Source organism: Cnephaeus nilssonii, assembly GCF_951640355.1.
Source record: "Cnephaeus nilssonii genome assembly, chromosome: 13".
In the NCBI taxonomy this organism is placed as follows: Eukaryota; Metazoa; Chordata; class Mammalia; order Chiroptera; family Vespertilionidae; genus Cnephaeus; species Cnephaeus nilssonii.
The window spans coordinates 3,337,905-3,362,017 of record NC_137084.1 but is presented as its reverse complement, the minus strand read 5'-3'; the positions used below and the strand labels follow the sequence as shown (position 1 = coordinate 3,362,017).

General features: G+C 61.2%; 1 protein-coding gene across 2 annotated transcripts; it reads left to right on the top strand.

Moving 5' to 3' along the window:
* Positions 1-1,114: 1,114 nt before the first annotated feature.
* On the top strand, positions 1,115-23,903 carry INCENP (inner centromere protein). Of its 2 annotated transcripts, XM_079787491.1 has the most exons (19): positions 1,115-1,253; positions 4,923-5,071; positions 5,500-5,613; positions 6,502-7,211; positions 8,803-8,854; positions 9,286-9,340; positions 10,276-10,354; positions 11,235-11,286; positions 11,681-11,798; positions 11,867-12,001; positions 12,446-12,457; positions 15,177-15,286; positions 15,358-15,478; positions 15,822-15,947; positions 16,733-16,893; positions 18,572-18,650; positions 18,841-18,933; positions 20,231-20,381; positions 21,671-23,900. In XM_079787491.1, exons 2-19 carry the CDS (start codon positions 4,932-4,934, stop codon positions 21,883-21,885), a joined length of 2,523 nt encoding a protein of 840 aa, XP_079643617.1. In that variant the 5' UTR covers positions 1,115-1,253; positions 4,923-4,931; the 3' UTR covers positions 21,886-23,900. The 2 variants fall into 2 exon arrangements, with proteins under 2 accessions (XP_079643617.1, XP_079643616.1); XM_079787490.1 differs by lacking the exon at positions 12,446-12,457 and having other exon boundaries at positions 10,258-10,354; positions 21,671-23,903.
* The last annotated feature ends 210 nt before the right edge of the window (positions 23,904-24,113 follow it).

Below are 24,113 nucleotides of genomic sequence, written 5' to 3'. Positions count from 1 at the left end.
AAGGCCAGGCTTCTGGTCAAAGGGCAGTGGATCCAACGCAGACCGTTACTGCCTCCTAGTGGCCACAGCACCGGGCTCGTCTCTAAATCGAGACTCTAACCATTTCCCAGGTGCTGCTCGAGTTCATCCTCGGGGCTGGAGGGGCCTTAAGAAGCCACCTGCTTCATCTCCTCCACTTTGCAGGCGGGATGTAGACTGCAGGTGGGGTCACAGGTGGGGTCCAGGGCTCCGCGTTCCCAGTCCTGGCCCATCCCGCCCCCAGGCGCTGCAGGCAGCTTCGTGAGGCCGCGCGGACTTCCTGAGTGCTGGGCGCGGTTGATGCCTGTGCCCGGCAGAGAAGGGTGCCGCCCCGGCCTGGACCTGTGGCTGCGGAGGGCGCCTCGGGGCCAGCCATGCGGCCAAAGACGGCAAACGCCCAGGGAGGACGCCGCGGGACGGGAAGGAAGAAAGAGCGGGTTTGCCAGCGGGTTTGCCAGCGCCGCCAGCGAGCCCCCGGGAGCCGGGAGGGCGGCCTGGACCGGTCTCCCTCGCAGCTCTCGGAAGGGCCCACCTCCGCCCAAGTCCTTGGTCTCGGACGTCTGGTACCAGAGTGTGAGGACAATACGTTTCCGTCCCTAAGGCACTCTGTTTGTGGTGCTTTTGCTGCAGCCGCCCCAGCAAACCTATTGAGATTCTGTAGAGCGTCCCCTGTCCAAACCCTTCCAGTTGTCAATCACGCTTCCTGCGTGGAAGGCAAAGCTGGAAGAAGAAATGACCGAGCGCAGGACTCCCTGGGCGAGCGGTACCGGAGAGGTCCCTCCTGACCCGCCGCCCACGCCCCGCCGGTCCTTCGCAGTGCATGCTGGGGCTTGTAGTTCCGGCGTGCGGAGTCCTGCGCGCGCATACCCAACCGCCAGGCGACTTCCTCTGCGGCCTCGGCTCCCGGAAGTTAAGCAAGTTAAAGTTCAACGCTTCCTTTCCCCGCCTCCTAGTCCCGCAGACTGCCAACCCAAGTAGCCAATAGGTGGCCTGGCTGGCGCTTTCTTTTACCCGATTGGCTTAGAGTTTTGCAGCCGCCCAGGTAAATTGGCCGGGGATTGGTGGAGCCCTCAGTTTTGAAAATCCTAGAGTTCGCCCGCCCTGCACGGCCCATTGCTTCCCCGGAGCCGTGAGCCTCCGAGCTCGGGAGCGGAGGGTCTGGGCGGTCCGGGGCCTCGTCTAGGGAGGTCGCTGGCCTTGGACTGAGCAGCACTTAGGAGACGCGGTTCAACTGAGTGAGTGTTTGCGGGGAGTGTGCGCGGGCGGCCATGGGGCGGGGGCGGGGGCCCGGGCCGGGGGCGGGGGGAGTGTGTGTGTGTTAGGGGGTGTGTGTTAGGGTCGCTGAAGGAGGAACGCAGGAGGCCAAGAGAGAAAAAGGATTATACATTGATTGTTACATCTGCTAGCAGAAGGGCTGAGACCAAAATGGCATCAGCGGGGCCGAGTCGGGGGAGCGGGATGTTTGTGCCCCTTGTAAGGGCCAGAGGACCGGGTGCAGGTGGGGGCCAGGGGTAGGCGGCCCACTGCGAGCCAAGGCCGCTCATCCTGAGACCCACAGTGAGAACCACAGGACAGTCGCCGGCGGTGGAGGTGGGCGAGAGCCCCTGCAGAGCCTAACGGGGTGCAAGAATGTGCCCAACCGGGTGGTGGTTAGCACTGTGTTACTCCTCCCGCCAACTCCGGAGGGGGAGAGGGAGGGGGAGGGGTGGGGGGACCCTGCCCCTTTTTTCGCCTGGGAACGGGTCACCTCTTTCACGTGGCGAGGTGACTTTCCTTCGCCCCGGGGCCGGAGATGCCCGCACCTTCCACCTAGGCCACAGGTTCCGAGAACATAACCCCGTCCCCTCCGGGTGCCCAGCACCCTGCTGCGTGTCTGGGAGGCCGCTTGCTGACTTGTACGCGGAGGGAGCGCACGCCGCCCGGGTTGTGGGATGGGAGTATGCCAGACGGCGTGTCTGTGCAGTTAGCCTTCGCGCAACACCTCCCCTTCCCGCTGAGCAACATTTTAAACCAACCCTTTCCGGATGCCAGGGCAGCCCCTTGCCGCTCCCCAGCAGGCTCGCTGTCAGAGGTTCAGTTCCATCCAGACACCCAGGCCTTGGAGGGGGGCGGGGGGTTTGCCCAAGGCCAAAACGTGATGCCTGCCTGTCAGAGGTTGAATCGAGTAGGTGGCATAGCTTGTGGTTTAAGAACACAGTTTAAATCCAGGCCCCGGGGTGGCTGAGTTAATTTCTCTTTGCCTCAGTTTCCTCATCTGCCCCCCGGGGTGAGAATGAAATGAGACGATGCCTGACTTGGGCATGGAATAGGACTCGGTAAATGGGAGCAGCTCCCTAACTTCTTGCACCCTCAAAAGAACAGGCATCGCAAAGGAGGGCGGCGGGGGGGCCCCCTGTCTGCTGTGTGGTGTGAGGGAGGTATGGGGGGAGGGGCGGTGGGGTGCTCTGGGTTTGTGCACAGGGTTGACATGGGCTGAAGACATGTTTGCTGCTCTTCCCAGGAGCCTCATTCTTGGTGCGCCGTTTCCTCCTTTCTCAGGCTCACCTTTGTCCTAACTTGGGGTGGCCCCTTTGAAAGCTGAGCTCTGCTAAACACAAACTTCCCTGTGGCAGACCCTGGGAAGCCCAAGTCCCTTGAAGGTCTCATGAGGATCCTCGAGTAATTACCGTTATAACCCTGGTTTTGAACTCTGTATCCAGTAGTTTGCTCGCCTGCATTTCTTTCACTTGTGACATGTTTCTTTTTCTCCACGTTTTGGCTGCTTCCCTGTGTTTGTTTCTGTGGATTAGGCAGAGCTGCGAGGTCTGCTGGAATTGGCAGAGTGGCCTGGGGTAGTAGGTGTCCTCTAGGGCCCAGTGGCTCAGCCTCCCAGTCACCCGAGGAGGGAGCTCTACGTGCGCCCCTGTGTTGCTTGTGTGCACAGTTTTGTAGTCGAGCCTTGATTGCTGTTGGCCTCACAGCTGGTCCTCACTCCAAGGCCAATTGGCTGTGAGGACCAGCTGTGACTACAGTGGGAGAGCTGCTGTGCAGGAGACACCCCTATGGGGCAGGACTTGCTTCAGTGGGGCTGTGATGCTCACTGAGTCTGCCCCGGGAGTGTGTTGCTTGTGGGGGCAGGAGCCTGAGCTGATGCCCAGAACGTAGAGTTGTAATCTGCTGTGGTCTGAAGCTGTCCACCAGGTGCACTGGCTTTATGGCCTCCAGAGAGGCCTCCAGCTTCCTCCTATTTGTATCGGGTTTGGAAGTGCCCAGCTGAGGCCCAGCTGTAAAGCAAGGCAGGCTGGTGCTGGTGCTGGATCTTGGGCCCTTAATTGATAGGTTTGGGGCTCACTGACACCAGCTGCAGCTTGTTTGAGAGATTTTAGCGAAGTCTGAAACCTGAGCCAGGACAGGCCTTTCCTATGGAAAAGCTGCTGCAAACAGCTTGGGGGGGGGGGGGGGTTGCAAATTGGATGGGGTGGGGTCTCAGGGAACCACCGGGTGGAGCAAACAGGGTGCTCCAGGTTGATGGGGACTCAGATATGGCTGCCAGTCAGTCCTGCAATGAGGGTGGTCCCAGCACAGGAACAGTGACCCCTGTGAGCACCTCCGTCTGGTAGAAAGCTGTCCCAAGCTCCTTCCCTGATGCCAGACAGTCCAGATCCTCCCCATATGTGTCTGGGTCCCTCAACGCCTCCTGGCGCTGGAGCTCAAAGGAAGTGAGTCCGAGTAAGTTCATGCTCGGCCCTTTAAAGAGGGACACTTGGGTCTCCCGCAGCCTCTGTGCGTCTCAGCCCCAAACCCCGCTGATTCTTATGGCCCAAAGTTATGGGGACTTATTTCCCAGCTCTGGGGCCCTGGGTGGAGGGTCTGGTGTGGGGCTGGGACCCCTGGCTCCTCATGGCGGCCTCTGCAGCCCATGTGGGTGCTGGACCAGCTGGTTCCCCGCCTCTGCCCCTCCTACCAGTCTCAGCCTGCTTTCTTCTTCACTTCTCTAGTCGTAGGACTTCCACTCCGCCGGCGTCCAGGGGGTTCTGGATGACGGAATGACACCTGTGTTTTAGGTGTGATTGTGATGCGTATGTGGGAGGTGGCGAGTGCAGGCGTTTCCCTCCACCACCATTCGGGTTCCCCTCCTGAGCCGCTCGTTTTTGGGAAAAGAGAAAACGGGCTTTGTGTTCTCCCTCCCGTAATGCCACACGAGCTTTCTTAAAAAGAAGCATTGCTGCTCGCTCCCCTCCTGCTCTGTACCCACGTCGGGGGCGTCTCAGCTCGAGGAGAGAGGTGGGGGGGCCTCGCGGGGAAAAGCAGCCTCTGCCCCTCCTTCTTCCCAACCCCCTCGGAGCGAGAGCCCCTCCCGGCCCCCGGCCTCTGGAAGAGGCGGTTGGTTCCATGTTCTTGGCCTGAGGCCTGGGGTCAGCTCGTGTGTGGCTCAGGGAGGCTGTGTGGAAGCCCCGCTCTGCCACGGGGGGAGGAGGAGAGCCACAGGAGGGGAGCGGGCTGCGTGGGGCAGGTGGGCAGGTCCTGTGGGGGCGCGGCTTCTCCCTGAGCCAGGGCGGCCACGCCGGGACTCACACTGTGAGCCCAGAGAGGGGAGGAGTGCGGTGGGGGGGGGGGGCGGCCTGCGGTGGGGGGGGACGGTGTGCGGTGGAGGGGGCGGCCTGCGGTGGGGGGGCGGCGGGCGGCCTGCGGTGGGGGGGCGGCGTGCGGTGGGGGGCAGAGGGCAGGCGCTAGGAGAGCGGGAGGAGGACGGGCCTTCTTTTGGCAGGAGGAGGCGAGTGGGTTGGCATTTGGCATTCCGCAGCTCTGGTTCAGGCCCTGGGTGTCTTGTGGTGACGGGGGTGGGGGCTGTGGCCTGGCAGGCTCTCCCTGGAGAAGGTTCCAGTCCCCTCCTGAGCCCTGTGCCTTTGTCTTTGTTTTCACAGACAGCCACCATGGGGACGACCGCCGCCGGGCCCGTGCACCTGCTGGAGCTGTGTGACCAGAAGCTCATGGAGTTTGTGTGCAACGTGGACAACAAGCACTTGGTGTGGCTCGAGGAGATCGAGGAGGAGGCCAAGCGCATGTTCACCAGGTGAGGGCCGGGCCGGGCCGGGCCGGGCAGGAGGCGCCAGCTCTGGCTGCTACAGCTCTGGGGACAGAGCCGCCCACTTCCTGCCTGGACAGGCAAGACACAGGCTGCCAGGGGGCTCTCCCGAGTGCCCAGTGTGCTGCGGCCCGAGCTAGTGCAATGGGAGAGGGAGGAGAGGTGTGGGCTGGGCCTCAGAGGACGGCGCTGCACGTGCTCCCCTGGCCACCTCGCTCCCCCGCTGCGTCCCGGGGGGAAGCCCCAAGTGCCCGGCTGTGGACTTGGCACATGGCCGTGGTGGCCTTGGAGCTCTCACTTGGTGCTGGTGACCCCAACTTGACCTGTCACTGCTAGGACATGGGTAGGGGCTGGGCGGGGAGTGGCGGAGGCCCGTGGTCCCAGGCAGCCACAAACATCACTCTTTTACCAAACAGAGAATTCAGCAAGGAGCCTGAGCTGATGCCCAAAACGCCTTCTCAGAAGAACCGACGGAGAAAGAAACGGATTTCATATGTTCAGGATGAGAACAGAGACCCCGTCCGGAAAAGGTAGGAGGGGCGGGGGCTGCCTCTAGCCGGTGTTGGCGGGGGGAGGTCAGCTGGGCAGTCGGAGTCTGGGGGCTTGGTGCCCACAGGAGGGTTTGATCCCCACGTGCGAGCTGGGAGCAGAGGCCCGCGGGAGCGGTGGTGGGCGCCGTGCGGAGGGTGAGTTATCCCGGAAATAGCATGACCCAAGACCACAGCGTCCGGGGCGTGTGTGTCTGTGTGTGCTGGGGTCGGGGAGTCTGACCTGGGCCTTGGAGGATGGGAAGGGTTTCCAGAGGTGGGAAAAGACAGAATCCAAGTTTCTGTTTGGGCGAGAGCCACCAGTGGTGGCCGCGGGGGCCTGTTGCTCAGCCTCTGTGCCCTGCTCGTGGTGTTACCATGGAAATGACCGTGGGCTCTCTGATGGCTATACCCAGACCACCGGCAAAGGAGGCTGGGTCTTGGGGCAGGAGGTCCTGGGCACATACCCCAGCTCTGCCCCTTAGGAAGCTCTCTGTCCTTTTGTTAATTCCCACCTCTCCGAGCCTCAGTTTCCCCAAATCTAAAGTGAGAACGGCCCCTGCCTCTCAGCGCCGTGGATTAAGTGATAACATGAGGAAAGCCTGCGGCAGGGTGCTGGCGGGGAGCGCACAGTCAGCGAGAGGTCTCTGTGGCTGTGATCTTCCCGGAGGCGGGGAGCCCTGGCCTGTCCCCAGGTCCCAGGCTCAGAGCGGGCGGCCCAGCGTCTCCTGGCAACGGGCAGAGCCTGGGCCAGAGCCTGCCTTCTGCCTCCCCGCCCTTCATCTACATCCGCCCTGAGCGGGCGGCCCCGGGGAGACGGGTGCCCCCGCTTGGACTTGGGGGCCTCCCTGCCTGCTGGGTCCTCAGCCTCTGCTCTGCTGCCTTTGGCAGGTTGTCCCGCAGGAAGTCTGCGAGCCGCGAGGACAAGGTGGAGCAGCTGGCCGCGGGGGCCGGGGAGAACGGCGCCGTCCTGCGGCGGGTGACTCGGGCGGCGGCGGCCGCTGCGGCGGCGGCCATCGTGGCTTCTGCTTCGCCCATCCCCGGGTCTCCCACCCTGCTGACCAGGGCGCCCAAGATCGTGCCCAGGGTGGAGATAGGCGCCAGCGAGCGCCACAGAGCGGAGCAGCATGTCGGCCAGCTCGTTTCCGACCGGGCCCCGTCCCCAGCCCCGGCCCCGGCCCCGGCCTCCCACGTCATCGTGCTCTCAGATGAGGAATCGACACCCCAGAAGTCAGAGGCCGGGAGACTGGAGTCGGTCGCCGTGAGCTCTCTGATGGCTACACCCCAGGACCCCAAGGGCCGAGGGGTCAACGCGGGCCGGTCTGCCTCCAAGCTCAGGATTGCACGGACCTCGCCAGCCTCCCCGTGGCAGGAGCGGGTGCTGGCGCCCATCCTGCCGGATAACCTGTCCACCCCCAAGGAGGCCCGCGGGGACCGGCGGTCAGTGCGGCGCAGCCTGATGGCCCCGTCCTCCCCGGGCCCCCAGAACTCTCTGGCCCAGAAGCTCTCCCTGGTGGACCAACCGAGGAGCGCCGTCCGCAGGTCGACCAGGCTCGCCCAGAATGCCGCCAAGGAGCCGGCCGCCTCTGCCCGCATCATCTGTGAGTCGGGGGCTCAGAGCGGGTGGGGTGCGTGGGGTCCTGGGCGCCCAGCGTGGCTCTGGGGGACCCATCTAGCCATCCAGCGAGGAGCTGTCGGTAGAACTCTTTGGGGGTGTCAGTGCCCCGTACCTGCCAGCCACAAACCAGCGTGTGATGCGGAACTGGGTTTTGCCGTGGTTACGTTTTACTTAGTTGAGGTGTACGGAGCCGCACTTGCTGGTGCTGACCGTGTTGGACAGTGCAGGTCTCGCCAACCCTCTGGTTTTACAAATGAGGAAACTGAGGCCAGGGAGGTGGACCGCCGACCCTGTAGTTAATGCCATTCCGAGACTCCCCAGGGCCAGTGTGTCCGCTCTCCGGCAGGGGCTCTCGGCTTCCCCACGTCTGTGGGCTGTTCCCGTGAGGGAAACGGTTGGGTCTGAAGATACTGAGGTGAAGGGTGTGAATAGTCACCGTAGCCGACTCCTCCAGGGGGGACAGCCAGCTGGGTTTGAGGGCCAATTCATCCCTTTACCTCCCCTGCGGCCCTGGCAGGTTCCAGGAGCCTCCTCACCTGTCAGCTGGGGGGATAATAGCACCTGCTGAAAGGGTTGGGGTTCCTTTCCTTAACCCCGCAGGGCGCTTAGGACAGTGTTTGCCGTGTACAAAGGGCTGTCACTTTCACAGTTTTTATCCTCATTGGCTCCAGCTCAGAGGACCATGGTCCCTGTGGGAGCCTCGGAGGACAGGCAGCTCTGAGTCAGGCTGGCTGCCCGGAGGAGGTGGTCCTGCCAGGTGGCGCAGATGTGGGGAAAGGGATCCCTGGCAGAGCGACCAGCTCGAAGGCAGACCCTGAGGCATGAAATGGCAAGTGATGGCGCCGCTGGGACTCCCATGCCACACGGTCTGGGGCTTGGCCCACTAACGCCGAGGCTGTGGCCCTTGATGGCTGTTGGGAGGTTCCTGGCACTTTATTAAAGATGTCCAAGAGGGAGGGAGGGAAGGAACGAGGCAGGGAGACCAGGAGGAGGCTGCTACAGGGTCAGCAGAGGATGGAGAGGGAGTTGGATTGATGGAGAGGACGACCAGGTTTTAAATTAATATGGATTAAATTATAATCAACACCTACCTGGCACTTGAAGATTTATAACACTCAAGCTTATCTCATTTGGTCCCCCAGTAGCTCTGTCAGCCTGCTGGTATTTTCCCATTTCACAGAGGAGGAAGCTGAGGTTTAACGAGGTCACTGAGTATCAGCCACTCGCTGAGGAGGCCTCCTGGATTGCCCAGGGTGGGGCTGAGGCAGCAGGTGCCGGCACCCGGGAGGGCTTGCTCTGGGCCACGGGGCTCGGGGATACCTAACCTGGGGCGCATGCAGGTGTGTGGTCTGACCCCGTCTGTGTTGGGTCTTCAGAAAGGCCCAGGTGGGACCTGCCTTGGGGATTTCCTCGGGCCTGAATCTGATCCTGCCCCTCGGCCCTGCCATTTGATTTGCATTTGTGGAAAGAAAAGAGGGTCCAGAGGGAGAAGCCCGAGCGGGTGCTGGCGCCCATCCTGCCGGGTAACTTGTCCTAACCCTGAGGTCAGCTTTTGTTCCTCTGTTTCCCCTCAGGTCACAGTTACCTGGAGAGACTCCTAAATGTTGAGGTGCCCCAGAAAGTCAGGTGAGTCCAGTTCCAGGTTTGGGGGCCTCCCAGGTCTGGGCAGGACACACTGGGCCGGTTGTCCTGGTGCGCTTAGGATCGGAAGCATTTCCTGTGCCGACCCTTCCTCCTGGGCACGGCCCACTGCAGCCCTGCCCTGCCCTGCCCCAGTCTGACAGGAAGTGAGGGCGCAGGGTCAAGTCTTACATTGCCGGCCAGTATCGCTTGTCAGCCCTGGCCTGGCCTTAGCCCTCCACGCCTCCTCCTGGGGATGTGGGCTCCATAGGTTGTCAGATCCCAGGCTTGTGGACGAGCCAGTGCAGCCAGGGGGAGCCGCCTGCCGGGCGGGGCGGGAGGATGGGGATCGCACCCCTTCTGGGTCTCTCCCCTGGAGCTCCTGTGGGCACGATTTGGGCTGGTGGGTCTCACAGGGTCTCCTGTTCTGCTTTCAGCCCCGAGGAGGACCCCAGCAAGGAGGCTGAGCCTATGGTGGAGGCTGAGCCGGAGGTGAGGCGGGCAGGCCAGGGAGGGGAGGGCTCGAGGGCCTTGGGGCGTGTGCTCTGTGCTGTGAGTCCCAGTGCAGAACCCTAAAGTCCTATTGTGTTTTTTTTCATCTTCACTGACTATATTTTACCCATTGATTTTTTTTTTTTTTAAGGGTGGAAGGGAAGGGGGGGAAGAGAGAGAGAAATATCCATATGAGAGATACACATTGATTGGTTGCCTCCCACATGCACCCTGAATGGGGCTGGGGATTGAACCTGCAACCCAGGTATGTGCCCTCGACCGGGAATCAAACCCATGACCCTTCGGTGCGCAGGACAATGGTCTGTCTGCTGAGCCACACATCAATTTTTATGTGTGTGTGTGTGTGTGTGTGTGTGTGTGTGTGTGTGTATATATATATATATATATATATATATATATACACATATACACACACACACACATACATACATACATGTAACTTATTTATTTATTTTTGTTAATCTTCACCCCAGGATATTTTTCCATTGATTTTTAGAGCGAGTGGGAGGGAGGGGGAGAGACACACAGAGAGAAACGTGGATCTGAGAGACATGATTGGTTGCTTCCCGCACACATCCCGACCAGGGGCGGGGATCTAGCCTGCAACCGAGGTACCTGCCTTTGACCTTATCAAAATCGGATCCCTTCAGTTCGCAGGCCGACGCTCAATCCACCGCGCCAAACCGACTGGGCTGACTTTGATTGTAGAGGCCGTGGATTAAAGCCGGGGCCAGTGCGGCCAGGAAGGGCTCGGAAAACGGGGGTCTAGGGGGGAATGAGCCCAGGCTGGGCTGCGCTGGCTCACTGTGAAGTCAGAGGAAAGGGGCAGGTTCAGGGGTTTGCCCGGATAAACTGCTGCTGCCCTGGTTGCAAGCCTCGTGGGTAGACCCCTAAAGTCTTGGTTCTTCCCTCAGGTCCCCAAGACTGTCACTAGCACGCCCGGCTCGCAGCCTGCGGCCGGCGGCCAGGACACGCCCTCCGGGGGGCAGCGAGGTGAGTCTTCCTGACCTGCCGTGTGCACATACAGCGCCAGGCGGGCTGCGGGCCTCGGCCTGCCCTGCCCTCGGGGAGAGGGACGCTGAAGGTACAGGAGACCCGTCTCCCGCCCTCGGGCTGCAGCTGCTGCCAGGTGCCGTGTGAGTGGCCATGGCTGGTTGGTGCAGGAAACGGGGCAGGGCCTGAACTGGGCGAAGCCTGGAACCCCACTCCGGGGCAGGAGGAGCTGTGTGCTGGGTCTTGTTTTGTCCTTGCCAATGGCTCACCTCCCACCTTTGTGGGTCCCTGTCTGCAAAGAGTGGGAGTGCCATGGACTCTGCCATAGGTGCCTGGGGTCCAGCTCCCGCCTCCTGGTGGGGAGAGAGCACTGTGGTTGCGGGGCCTTGAACTCGGCTTCCCCAGTGACCCCGGGTCAGGGACGATGGCCGTGCCAGCTCCAGCTCCCTGGGGCTGCAAGGACCCTTTGGAACGCAGGGCGGGGACAGCTCTGCGCTTAGTCCTGGCCGTGAACCAACATGTACCCACCCCCTCCCGTGCCGACCCTGCGTGGGAGCCCCGCCTCCTCCTGTCACGTGGGCTCGGGCTGGGGGCCAGGAGGAGGGGATTGGAAGCTCGTCAGTGGGCCTGGGAGAGCCCCAGCTCAGCCTGGAAGAGGAGGCCAGCCCTGATTTGTCCTGCAGTTCTCCTCACAGAGGCGCTGGGGGTGAGCGGTCCATGGGCCGGGGATGCTGTGCTGGCTCTGGGTGTCCACAGCTCTGCCCAGGCCAGTCGGCGCTAAGGCTCTGCCACGGGCCACCCTGGGGTCTGCTGTGCCAGTGGGCCCCTTCCCGACCCGCCATGCCGTCCCGCTCCCTCCCTGAAATCGCTGTCTTCACAGAGGCCAAGACCCCCCAGACAGCGGGCCCCGCGGAGCCGCCGCAGAGCGCCAGGTGGGTATCTGGGAAGGGGTGTGGCCACTGTTCCGAGGGGCTCAGCGCGGCACGGACCTCGAGTCCCCTTGGGGAGGGTGGGCTGTGGTCAGGGGCCTGGTGCTCTGACTGATGAAGGAGGCAGCTTGATGCCGGGGGGCCTGGCTTGGGAGGGGGTGCCCGGATCCTAGAGCCCATCCTTCTGTGTCCTCCTGGCGTGTGACCTCGGACTGGCCACGTCCCTTTCTCTGCCTGGGCAGCGGAGGGGCGGCCAGGGAGACCCACCTCTGCCGCCTGGAGTCCAGTGGGCTGCTCCCGGTTTTCTTCACGGGGTGAATTTTCCTGGGGTGTGGCTCGGGCTCTGGAGGGGGTGCCGGGGTCAGCCCCGTGATGCTGCTGCCTCCCGCGCCTGCAGGAGGAAGCGCAGCTACAAGCAGGCTGTGAGTGAGCCGGACGAGGAGCAGCAGCTGGACGAGGAGGAACTGCAGCCCCCCCAGAGCAAGACCCCTTCCCCGCCCTGTCCGGCCAGCAAGGTGAGTGGGCGTCGGCCCTCCCTCTGGGCCGGTGCCCGCCCTGAGTCCTGACCCTGGCCCGTCTGCAGGCGGTGCGGCCGCTCCGGACCTTCCTGCACACCGTGCAGAGGAACCAGATGCTCATGACCCCGGCCTCCGCCTGCCGCAGCAGCGTCATGAAATCCTTCATTAAGCGCAACACTCCCCTGCGCGTGGACCCGAAGGTAAGGGAGCCCGTGCCCCGGGCTGAGCGCTGCTGGAGGGCTGCATGGCCACGGCTCCTGGCTGGCCCCGAGGCTGCTGGGAGCAGCTTGCGTCTGCGCCAAGGCAGTGTGACCTGGCACTGTCCCGGGCCTGTTCAGGCCTCTTGGGCCATGGGCTGCCTCGACCTCTGGGGACTGCCCTGAGCTCTTGGGTGCTGTGCTGTGGCCGAGAGGCTTGGCCATCTCTGACCCCTGGGCTGGGAAGTGGCAGGCGCCCGCCCTCCCCCCTCCCACAGCCCAGTGCCTGGAGGGTCAGGGTGAGGGACATTACTGGTGGGACGCGGGCTGGGTCAGATGAGAGGGTGTGGCCCGAGCCGACGCCTTGGCATAGCCAGGAGCCTGGCCAGCTTCCAGGACGTCCCCTCGGCATTAACTCGGCTTTTCCCTGTCTCCTCTCCTCCACAGTGCAGCTTCGTTGTAAGTAAAACCTTCCTACCCTTAACCTCGCTGCGCCCAGCACTTGCTGCTCTAACCGGCCTTGCCCACTGACCGCGCAGAGCACTAACACGCCAGCGGGAGCTGTAAGGGAGGGGGGCGGTGAACCCGAGGTGCTGGGCCCCCCGCACCTCCTCGCTGCCTCTGCCTCTGCCGCCTGGAGCGGAGTGTCAGGGCCTCCCCGAGGCAGAGGAAGCAAAGGGGGTGTGACCTGCAGCTGCACAGGCCACAGCTTGAAGCTCCCCACAGCCACCTCCCTCCCTCCTGCCAGCCCTGGGCTTCCCCTCGGGTCTGAGCTGAGGTTGATTGGGCCACAGCTGAGCTACCACCGAGGGGAGGGCGGAGCAGTGGGTGCTCTTGTCCTCTGCAAAGCTCACGGTGCCTCCGAGTCCCCGCCCTGAGCTGGGGAGCGTGAGCTCAGGCTGGGGACAAAAGCCGGTTTTGCTGACAGCAGGAGCCTGCGTGCTCGGGCAGGAGGAGGTGGTGGGCACCCTCCTGCGCCTCCCGGGTGCTTTCCTCGGAAGAGGGCGGATGTGATGGCGCGAGGACCGGCCGCCTGCTGGCCTCTGGGTCTGTCCCGTTGGAGAGAGCCAGCCAAAGGCCACCTAATACTGCCCCCGGGGGGTGGGCCCAAACCCGCATCCTCCTCCAGGCCTCCCGCACCCCTCTCAGCCTCTAGGGCCCACTTTTTCTCTTTCTCCGCCTTCAAGAAAAAAACATTTTTATGTTAAAAGTTGTACAGTGAGGTTTATGTTGGAAATTACACGCTGAAACCTATTTTGTAAAGGCCCACGTGAACATTTTTCAGTGTTCCATTTTAATTTGTCTATTGTGATGTTGACTATTTCATTTTGCAGTTTTTTACTCGTTGCTCTAGGCGTCACTTTATTTTAAAAAATTTTAAATATATTTTTATTTCAGAGAGGAAGGGAAAGGGAGAGATATAGAAACATCAATGGTGATAGAGAAGCATTGATCAGCTATGTCTTACATGCTCCCCCCCGCCCCCCCGCCCCCCCGCCCCCCCCCCCCCCCCCCCCCCCCCGGCATGTGCCCTTGACCAGAATCGAGCTCAGGACCCTTCAGTCCGCAGGCCGATGCTCTATCCACTGAGCACACCGGCCAGGGCTTTCCCAGTCATGTGGATCTCCGTTCAGGTGCAATGTAGAAATCTCACTCTCCCCGCTGTGTGCGTTCTCGTACACGCCTCAGCCTCACACGCTGACGCCCAGCCGGGCTGGTGCCAGTCCTGCTCTCGGCGTCACGCTGTAGAGAACTCCAGGGAAAATAGTCCATCGCATATAACCAGACACTTGCCTGTTTATTCTTTAGCTCTTGGTCTCACGTTTCCTCCCGGTATTCCTTTCTGTCTGGAGAACTTTGAGAGGGAGCCTGCTGCCGGCAACAAATTCTCCAGGGTTTTTTTGGTGTTTTTTTTTTTTTTTAATCCTCACTGATGACATTTTCCCATTGATTTTTTTAGAGAGAGTGAGAGAGGGAAAGACAGAGAAATGACAAGGTGAGAGAAACACGTCGATTGGTTGCCCCCTCCCTGCACGCAACCCAACCAGGGCCTGGGCTGTGGAAGAGCCTGCAACCTAAGTATGTGCCCTTGACCGGAATCGAACCCAGGACCCTCCAGTCCACAGGCCGACGCTCTATCCACTGAGCCAAACTGGCGAGGGCCGTCTAGTTTTCCTTCACTCGAGAAGGCCTCACTTCATTTCTGAAGGCTCTTGTCACTGAATGCAGATAGAGGTCTTAGTGACCAGTCCTTAGCTTTCAGCACTTGACCAATGTGGTGCCACTTCCTTCTGGCACCCATAGGTTCTGATGAGAAGTTTTCAGTCATTCGCATCACTGCCCCACCCGCCCCTTCAGTAATGTGTCTTTTGTGGCTGTGTTTGAGAATGTTTCCCTCTGGTGAAGTTTCAGCTGTGTGATTATGATGTGGCGAGACATGGCTTTCCTTGGATTTATCCTACTTGGGTTTTGATGACCTTCGTGAAGCTGTACATTTATGTCTTTTACCCCATTTGGAGCGCTTCCAAGCCATTCTTTCCCACATTCCCCTGCATTGCTCCCTTCCCGTCGTGGAATGACGAGGGCACAAGCCATAGACCTTTGGCGTCATCTCAAGGTTGCCTCAGGCTCTCTGTATTTTTCCTCCGTCTGTTTTCTCTGTGCTCACATTGGGTGCATGTTGTCAATTTATCTGCATGTTTTACTGACGTCTGTCTTCTCCCTCTGCTCTTGGACCCACCACTGCATTTATCTCAGGGATTTCTATTCTCAAATTTCCATTTCGTTCTTCCTTGGACCTCCTGCTGGCTGAGAGGATGCTTCCCCGGGTGTCCTGAGAGCTGTGATTGCTCGTTAGTGCGCACACAGCGTGAGAAGGTTCCAAAGCACAGGCGCAGACTCCCAGTCTCGTTTGCTCTCCTTTCAAATGCACTGGAACAGTTACCCTCAGAGCGTACATCCAGCTGAACCTAGTTTTTGTGCTGCCCACACGGCAGGGCTAATCGAGGGCCTTAGGGTCCCTGGGAAGGAAGACGGAGGAAGGCCTCGGTCCGAGTGGCAGTGGAGGGTGTTTGGGGGTGACTCCGCCCTCGGGAGCAGTCTGGTGCTGCTGCCCATCTGGCTGGGGGCTGTGGGCCTGGGCGGTTGCGCGGGCCGTCCTCACACGCCCTCCCCCCAGGAGAAGGAGCGGCAGCGCCTGGAGCAGCTGCGGCGGAAGGAGGAGGCAGAGCAGCTCCGCAGGCAGAAGGTGGAGGAGGCCAGGCGGCAGCGGCTGGAGGAGGTGAAGCTGTAAGTGGCCCAGGTCCCGGCGCTGGGCGGCCCGGGCCGGCTGGGCTCCCCTGACGGCCCTGTGCTCGCAGGAAGCGGGAGGAGCGCCTGCGCAAGGTGCTGCAGGCCCGGGAGCGGGTGGAGCTGATGAAGGAGGAGAAGAAGAAGCAGATCGAGCAGAAGTTTGCTCAGCTGGACGAGAAGACCGAGAAGGTGCGAGCCCGGGCTGGTGGGCGGCCAGGTTTCCGGGGGCTGTTCCCTGCTGGGGCCCACGCAGCTCACACTTGGTGTCCGAGGTTAGAACTGGACCCTCGTAAGTGAGGGGCTTGACGCCCTGGGCGCCTCTCCTCTGCGAGCAGGGAGTTGGTCTGAGCCCCGCCGAGGCGGGAGGTCTAAGCTGCAGCCCTTGGCGAGGGGGTGGGCTGGCGCCAGGCACCCCTCCCCTGGGCTGTGCGGGGTTTGCAGGGGCCTGGGGTGCCTGTCACAGTTCTGGGACCCGCTCTAGGGTTGAGGGAGGAGGGCTGCTCTCACGGGCACGTGTGGGTGGGCTCTGCAGGCCAAGGAGGAGCGGTTGGCGGAGGAGAAGGCCAAGAAGAAGGCGGCGGCCAAGAAGCTGGAGGAGATGGAGGCGCGCAGGAAGCAGCAGGAGGAGGAGGCGCGGAGGCTCAGGAGGCTGCAGCAGGTGCGGTGCCGGGCGGCGTGGGCATCGGGGAGGAGGTGGGGCAGATGGGCGCTGCCTGAGCCCCTGGGGGCTGCTGGGCACACCCCACTTGGTTGGCTTAATTCTGGAGGCTCTTGTGGCCTCAGCTCTGAGGAGGACTAACACACACGTTGGAGGGGGCACTTTGAGGGTTACGCACATGGACTCGAAGCCAGACTCCAGGCTCAGCTCTGCCCCTGTGAGCTGTGTGGCCGCACAGGGCACTGGGCCTCTCTGTGCGTGGGGTCCTTCCGGTGGCGGTGGGACCTCCGCGGTCGGGCTGCTGTGAGGTGGGATGTTGTGCCTGTGAGAGGGGGACCTGCTTCTTCCTCGGAGCTGTCGATCCCACGGCCCCGGGAGCACGAATCGGTCTGTGCTGTGACACTCGGGCTGAGCTTGCCGAGTGTGTCCTCCAGGCCAGGCACTGCTCTAGGGATGTGGATAAGCTCAGCCACCCCGTGGGGGGCAGGTGTTCGTGCTTTTGTCCCCATTTGATCGAAGAGGAAGCCAAGGCCAGAGGGCTTCAGGGTAGCCCGTGGCACCGCGAGTGCGCCCGGCTCCAGTCTGTGCCCTTAACCACGAAACCTGCCGCAGCGGCCGAAGCAGGTGCCGCCAGATGCCTTCGCAGGCTGGTGGCGGGGATTCCGTGGTGCCTGGCGTGGGGCCTCCCTGGCTCAGCCCCTGACCGTCTCTGGTGCCTCTTCCCAGGCCTCTTGCGCCTCCAGGCCAGGCCTGGCCTGAGCCCTGACCTTGCTGTGTGTTCACAGGAGGAGGAGGAAGAGCGGCGACACCAAGAGCTGCTGCAGAAGAAGAAGAAGGAGGAGGAGGAGGAGCAGGAGCGGCTGCGGAAGGCGGCCGAGGCCAAGAGGCTGGCGGAGCAGCGGGAGCAGGAGCGGCAGAGGGAGCAGGAGCGGCTCCAGGCCGAGAGGTGAGGGCGCCCCGAGGGCCAGGCTGTGGGACAGCCCCTGGGGGCCCAGGCGGCGTCCTGCCACGTGCGTTTGTGTGGACGAGAGACGGAGCGGCCCCCTAGCGCAGCTGCTCCTCCCCTTGGGCTTTGCAAGAGGGCGACGCCTCCCTGGGCTCTGCACCCAGGTCTGCAGCAGGCGGCCCGAATGGGGCGGGGCTCTGGGAGAGGGGAGACTTGACGGGCGGGCTCACTTGGGACTCGCTTGTCCCACCTCCAGCCAGTGTGCTGCCCCTTGGTTCATTCTGTCCTCAGCTGACAGGGTGTTAGGGGGTGCTCAGAGGACCCCTGTGGGCATTTGAGCAGGAGTTCTTTGAGGTGCACTGCAGACTCCACTAAACATGCCTCCTCTGTGGTACTGAGAACTCAGCCCCCTCTCCGCCCCCATCATTTCCGACTGCCCCCCTTGGTATCCATGGCAGCAGAGCCTGGGTCTGGAGCTCTCAGGAGCAGAGGTCTGTGCTCAGGCAGGACCCCACAGCCAGTCCTGCGAGCGGAGTGGGGAGTGGCAGCGGGGCCTGAGCGCAGGGCCTGCTCCCTGGGCTTGTCTTTCTAAGTTACTGCTTTTCTGTGGAAGGAAACATGGATTTGTTCCACTTATTTGTGCCTCCATTGGCTGAATCTTTTTGTTTTTTTAGTTTTTGATTTCAGAGAGGAAAGGAGAGGGAGGGAGAGATAGAAACATGATGAGAATCATTGGTCCGCTGCCTCCAGCACGCTCCCCACTAGGGATCAAGCCTGCAACCCAGGCATGTGCCCTTGACCAGAACTGAACCGGGGACCCTTCAGTCTGCAGGCCGACTAGGGCCATTGGTTGATTCTTGTGTGTGCCCTGACCCAGGGTCGAACCCGCAACCTTGGTGTAGCGAGATGGTGCTCCAACCATCTGAGTGACCCGGCCGGGCTCCCTGTGCCTCTTGATGGACACCAAGGTGCCTTGGTCCGGGGCAGTCGGAGACAGGAGTCTGGGCGGGGACAAGGGTGGGGGTGACAGTTGATGTGGCTTTAGGATTGCATGTGTGCCGCCCAATGCCACGGTCTTCAGGGGGTGACGGGTGATGGTCGTAATGGTTGGCAGCTTAGGTGGTTCTGAGCTACACGCTCTACGCGTGTTTCTTGTCGCATCCTCACCTGAAGGCGGTGGCAGAGGAGCCAGCAGCTCCACCTCCTGGAGGTGGGCAGGTGCAGAGGGTTAAATGCCTCGCTCAAGCCCCTGCTGTAAGTGGAGGTGGCGCCAAAGCCCAATAACGGCCCAGCCCTGCTTCACGCCGGGCCTGGAGCCCGAGGTCCACCCTGTGGGCCGGGACCGTCCGAGGTAACTCAGATTTTCTCACCTGGTCCTCGGGGCGACTGGAGGGAAGGTGTCGGGAACCCCGTGTGCAGCAGACAAGACTGAAGCTCAGACCTAAGTCAGCCGGAAGCGGGGCCAGGTTGGGTGGACTCCAAAGCCGAGTGCTCCCTGCCCCTGGCTGTGGCTTTCCGGTCCTTGGGGCACAGGCGCGGCCGTGGGCTCTCGGCTGCTGTGCCCATTCTGCCATTCCACCTTCTACGGCCAGCGCCGTGGGCCCGGCTTCCCTGGCAGGGATGGGAACCGAGCCAGGGCTCAGCTCCCTGCCCTGACAGGCCCTTGCTTGGTCCTCAGGGAGCAGCAGGAGAGGGAGAAGGCCCTGCGGCTGCAGAGGGAGAGGCTGCAGAGGGAGCTGGAGGAGAAGAAGAAAAAGGTACAGGGCAGCCAGGGGTGCGGGGCTCGCCCGGGGTCTGCGCTGAGCTTGGGGCTGGGGAGCCCTGACATGGGGGCTCCCGGGGTGGGAACTGCCTTGCTTGGCCGTGTGGGGTTGGCCTGGGGTCGGGCAGAGGGACATGCACACGGCCCCTAACCCCACCCCCCCCCCGGCCGGCCGCTGGTCCCAGGAAGAGCAGCAGCGTGTGCAGGAGGAGCCGGAGAAGAAAGCCAGGGAGGCTGCCGCGGCCAGCAAGAGCCTGAACACGACCGTGGACGTGCAGGTGAGGCTGGGCCCCGATTCTTCTTCCCGGAGCTGGAGGCCTGATGGGATCTGAGGCCCCGAAAGAGGGAGGGCGCAGGAGGCCAGTAGTTCTTACTGTTCCGGATACGCGTGTTCTTTCTTAATCTTAAAATAGATTGTTTTTTAAAAAAGAAACTTAAACTGGATAAAAGAGTAGAAAGTAAAAGGAGCCTCAGATGAAAGCGCTGTACCTTTACACGTCTCAACATTGTAAACAGTCTGAGTGGACACAGCCTGTCCATCCTGTCCTGGTCCCCCGGCTGCTTTAACGAGGTGGAGACCAGGTGGCTGAAGCAGCGTTTATTGAGGCGGGAACGCCAAGGCCAAGGCGCCCGCGGAGTCATGTCTGCGGGGCGTCTCCCTGGTTCACAGACCGCTGTCCGCCGCCGAGCCCTCGGTGCGGGGGGGGATGGGGGGGGCCTCTGGGGTCTCTTTTTGAAGGGCACTGATCCGTTCACGAGGGCTCCACCCTCATTATCTGAGCACCCCCCTAAGCACCCCTAAGGCCCCACCTCCTGATACCATCCTGTGGAGGCATGGGGTTTATCAGGGATTTGGGGAGGACACAAGTATTTACTCCAATACATGCCACTTGGCAGCTTGATTTCTTTCTCCTCTGTTTTTTTTTTTTTAATATATTTTATTGATTTTCTACAGAGAGGAAGAGAGAGGGATAGAGAGTTAGAAACATCGATGAGAGAGAAACATCGATCAGCTGCCTCTTGCACACCCCCCACTGGGGATGTGCCCGCAACCAAGGCACATGCCCTTGACTGGAATCGAACCTGGGACCCTTGAGTCCGCAGGCCGACGCTCCATCCACTGAGCCAAACCGGTCTCGGCATCTCCTCCGTTTTTAAAAAATACATGGCGCACATCTGTGTCAGGATTGTAAGTCTCCCAGGTCTGACTGTACCAGCTGGTCATACCAGAGTTTCTTTAACCAGCGCCTGCTGGCAGGCACTTGGGTGACTTGCAGCTGAATGCTTTACAAACCAAGCGTGCTGTGGGGAAGGGTTTCAGCGCAGCACAGGCGGTTCCAGCCACGGGGCTCCCAGGGGGTCCCCAGGCGCTGTGCAGAGACACGCTGACCTGGGGGGACATCTGCAACTTTCACATGAAACAGGAAGAGGCGGGCTGTGTATGTGGTGTGACTTGACGTGACCCTGAGCCCTTTGACTTCTGTGACAGGAGGGGAGGTGGCCGGGCCCCAGCTCCTCGGTGGTGGGAGGTGCAGGAGTGGGGGAGGGGCGCTGACGCCCTTGTTTACTTTCCAGTCTCCAGCTTGTACCTCCTATCAAATGACGCCACAGGGGCACAGGGCTCCCCCCAAGATCAACCCGGATAACTACGGGATGGACCTGAACAGTGACGACTCCACCGATGACGAGTCGCATCCCCGGAAGCCCATCCCCTCCTGGGCCCGAGGTGAGCGGCCGGAGCTCTGGGTCCTGGTCCTCACGTGCCTCGGGCCTGGAGGGAGGGGCTCGGGGGGCGGTGTTGGGAGGCTGTGGTGCTCGAGGGCTGGAAACGCCGCGTTGGCCTGACAAGCCTGCACCCGCCTTGGGCCGCGCTCAGGGAAGAGTGGGACCCTGTCCTGTGGGCTGCCCCTTAGAGCAGGTGCTGGACTCCTGTGTTCTCACCAAGCATGTTCATTTGGGGTGCACCGTGGGCAGTGAGACTTGGGCCTAAATAAGCAGCGTGGGGTGGGATAGAGCTCCGAGAGGTGATGGGCTTAGCAGCACCCTGAGCTCCAGGGGAGATCCCGCTGGGAAGGCAGGGGAGCCCACGGGGTGGGGGGCGGGCACTGGAGAGGACTGACCTGCGGTTCACAGGCCGCCCCCCCCCCACCCCCTCCCCCGCGCTGAAACAGGATGTGGGCGAGCGTGATGCGGCCTGGACCGAGTGTGCGCCTGCGGCAGTGGCGCTCGTGCATACAGTGTGGCGCTCATGCATACAGTGGCGCTCGACAGGGTGCAGGCTGGGCCGGCGGCTGCAGCAGGCAGCTTGCTCGCTCTGACGTCATCTCCCTAACGGCCAGCATCGGGCACTTGGGAGGTGTCCGTTAGCAGCGGTGCTTGTGGCCAGGGAGCCAGAGGACTGGCAAAGCCACCTGAGTGTAGTTGACCTTCGGCAGCCTAAGCTCTTTTCCCACATCTGTGAAATGGACGTGACAATAGCACAGCCGAGAAGGGTTATTGAGGAAGAAGTTCGCACACTGAAGGCCTGGAGCAGAGCAAGCTGGGCACACGTTCCCCCCGATCCTCCCTGATGGCCCCCTCTGTCTGCACCCCCACGTCGGGGCCCCCGCGGCTGGCTGCCGAGATAAATAGCTGCGCACAGGAGTCGAGGGCGGACGGCATCATAGGCTTAAGTTCTGAGCTTGGCTCAAAACCCCGGCTCTGCCAGTTACTAGCCGGGTGCCTTTGGGCACAGCTCACCGCCATAAAATGGGGAGAATGAAGGATGGGCTCCCAGGTGGGTGTGGGGTAACGAGAGCCCGGCCCCTGTGCGTGCCTGAGGACCAGCGTTCAGACGAGGCTGCCGGACGATGGCAGGAGAGGGTGATGGCGTTTGGTGGGGGCGGGAGGGGCAGGCCTCCGAGGAGCTGGCCTGGCAGCAGGGGGCCTGCTGGCGTGGAGACGCTGACGGGGCTCTAGGTGGGGCAGGGGCCTGGGGATCCCCAAGGCAGTGACCCGGCCCTGTGTCCCCTGCAGGCGCCCAGCTCAGCCAGGCCATCCTCCACCAGTACTACCACCCGCCGAGCCTGCTGGAGCTCTTCGGCGCCATCCGCCCGCTGGACCTGGAGGACATCTTCAAGAAGAGCAAGCCGCGCTACCACAAGCGCACCAGCTCCGCCGTCTGGAACTCGCCGCCCCTGCAGGGCCCCAGGGTCCCCAGCAGCCTGGCCTGCAGCCTGAAGAAGTTCTGAGCAGGCCGCTCTGTCTGTCCGTCATCTCTCTGTCCGTCTGTGCCCTCCTGCCTGTGTTCTGTCCCCGAGGGTGGTTCTGTATGTTCTATGAATGTTCTGGTGGCCCCGGCTGTGTGGAGGCTGCACGCGGCGTGAGTTTGCGGGAGTCCCGGTCCAGCCCACCCCACGTGGCCCGCAGGCAGCACTCTGTAAATAGGTTGCAGTATTTCGCCTGGACGCTTTAACAGGGAGATTAATAAAGTTCGTTCCTTTAAGCCTGCTGTGGGTTCTGTGAAGACCAGGGGCCTCGGCTGACCCTGGCCCCTGGCCCTGCCGCCGTGTGTCTGGGGCCACCAGAAGGGCTGGCGGAGCCAGGCACTGTGCCTTGTCCTTGTGCTTCAAGGTCACGGGTCCCACCCCCGAGAGGAGATGTGGTGGGGCTCATGGTGCCCTCCCTGGGCGGCCCTGAGAAACACGGCTGCTCTCCGGATGGGCAGGTGCAGATCCTTCCTGTGTTTCTGGGGAGCTCCCTGTTTGCAAGGGGGTGCTATTCCCTGGGAGAGGCCTGGGGTTGAGGTCAGGAGAACTGGGCTCTTCATGCAGCTCCGCCCCTTAAGGCAGTCCCTCAGCCCCCCGCTGCGTGGATGGTGACAGGTTGAGCCCCTTAACAGGATCAGAAAGGGGTGAGGAGAAAGGAGATGTCTCTTGAAACCACCTCGGGCCGGTGCTTGCCAGCAGTTGAGATGTTTTCCAACAAAACCAGGAAGCTGCGAACGGAGTGCTTAGTGCTCCTGGGAGCCGGCCCTGGTCCTGCCCGGAGCCGCCAGCGGAGTTCTCGATGTGCGAGGGCGCCCCTTGTCCGCTGCCGCTCCAGCCCCCGCGGTGGGCCAGGGGCCAGGTCAAGCCGCAGCCAGTCCTGTGCAGTCCGACTGGAGCCCACCCGACGGGAGCGCCCGCTGTCCCCCCTGCTCTGCGGGGGCGAGGGCAGGAGCCCACAGGCCTGATGGCCGCAGCCGCGGTGCTTCCTGTGCCCTGGACAGAAAGCGCCTCTGACTCCTCAGGAACCCGCCCCGGCTGCACCAGGAGTGCTTTCACCGGAGGAACGGGGCGTCCATGTAGCTGGAACCCAGGCCCCAGCAGCCCACGCAAACGTCCCGCACTTCCTTCACATTCGGTGCAAGTTCAAACCGGTTCCATGTTCTCTGACTAGAAACTGGTGTTGAGTCAAAGGGTGAGTGTCTGCCTAACGTCACAAACACGACCGCCTCTGAGCGGGTTTCTGTCGGGTTTTAGGAAAGGCGGTTGCAGTTCTGCATCTTCGTCAGCACTTGGCGTTGTCGGTATTTCCATTTTAGCCGTTCTGATAGGTGTGCAGTGGAAACTCACCGATTTCAACTTTCATTTTCCTAACGGAATGATGGTGAACACCTTTTCATGTGCTTATTTACCATCTGTGTATCTCTGATGACGTGTCCAAATCTTTTGTTTGTAAATTTTTTTTGCCTTTTTAATTATTTTTGTTCTTTTCTAACTTTTTTCTTTTTTGTTCATTGTTGCACTGGGTAGTTTTCTTACTGTTGTGCTTAGAACCTTTATGTGTCATGGATACAAATTGGTTGTCAGCTACGCGATTTGCAATATTTTCTCCTGGTCTGCCGCTGGTCTCTTCATTCACTTAACGGGTTTTCAAGGAGCAACGCTTTTTATTTGGGTGAAATCCAGTTTATCAAATCGTTTTCTTAGATGGATTATGCTTTTTGTGGCATGTCTAAGAAATCTTTAGCCTCAGTTCTTGAAGATTTTCTTCTAAAAGTTTTATAGTTTAACATTAAATTTAGACTTGTGATCTATTTTGAGTTAATTTTTTCAACGTGTGAGGTTTACGGCCTTTGTTTGGGGACATGAATGGATGGCCAGTGGTTCCAGGACCCATTGTTGAAAAGACTATTGTTTTTGCACTGAATTTCTTTTGTATCTTTGTCAAGAATCAATCAGCCACTTTAATATGGGTTTGTTTCTAGACTTTGTATTCTCTTCCATTGGTCTGTGAGTCTCTCCTTTTGCCAATGGCACATGGTCAAGATGACTGTAGCTTTTTGTGTCTTGAAAAGCTGGTAGTATGCCGTAATGGGTTTGGCTCAGTGGATAGAGTGTTGGCCTGTGGACTGAGGGGTCCTGGGTTCAATTCTGGTCAACAGCATGTACCTTGGTTGTGGGCTCGACCCCTAGTAGGGGGCGTGCAGGAGGCA

What these genes read in the sequence shown, in the direction of transcription:
- INCENP (XM_079787490.1), top strand. Translation starts at nt 4,932, where the DNA reads ATGGGGACGACCGCCGCCGGGCCCGTGCACCTGCTGGAGCTGTGTGAC. An exon ending in GCCAAGCGCATGTTCACCAG is followed by an intron (nt 5,072 to 5,499) that starts GTGAGGGCCGGG and finishes TTTACCAAACAG; the next exon opens with AGAATTCAGCAAGGAGCCTG. An exon ending in CGCCCTGTCCGGCCAGCAAG is followed by an intron (nt 11,799 to 11,866) that starts GTGAGTGGGCGT and finishes GCCCGTCTGCAG; the next exon opens with GCGGTGCGGCCGCTCCGGAC.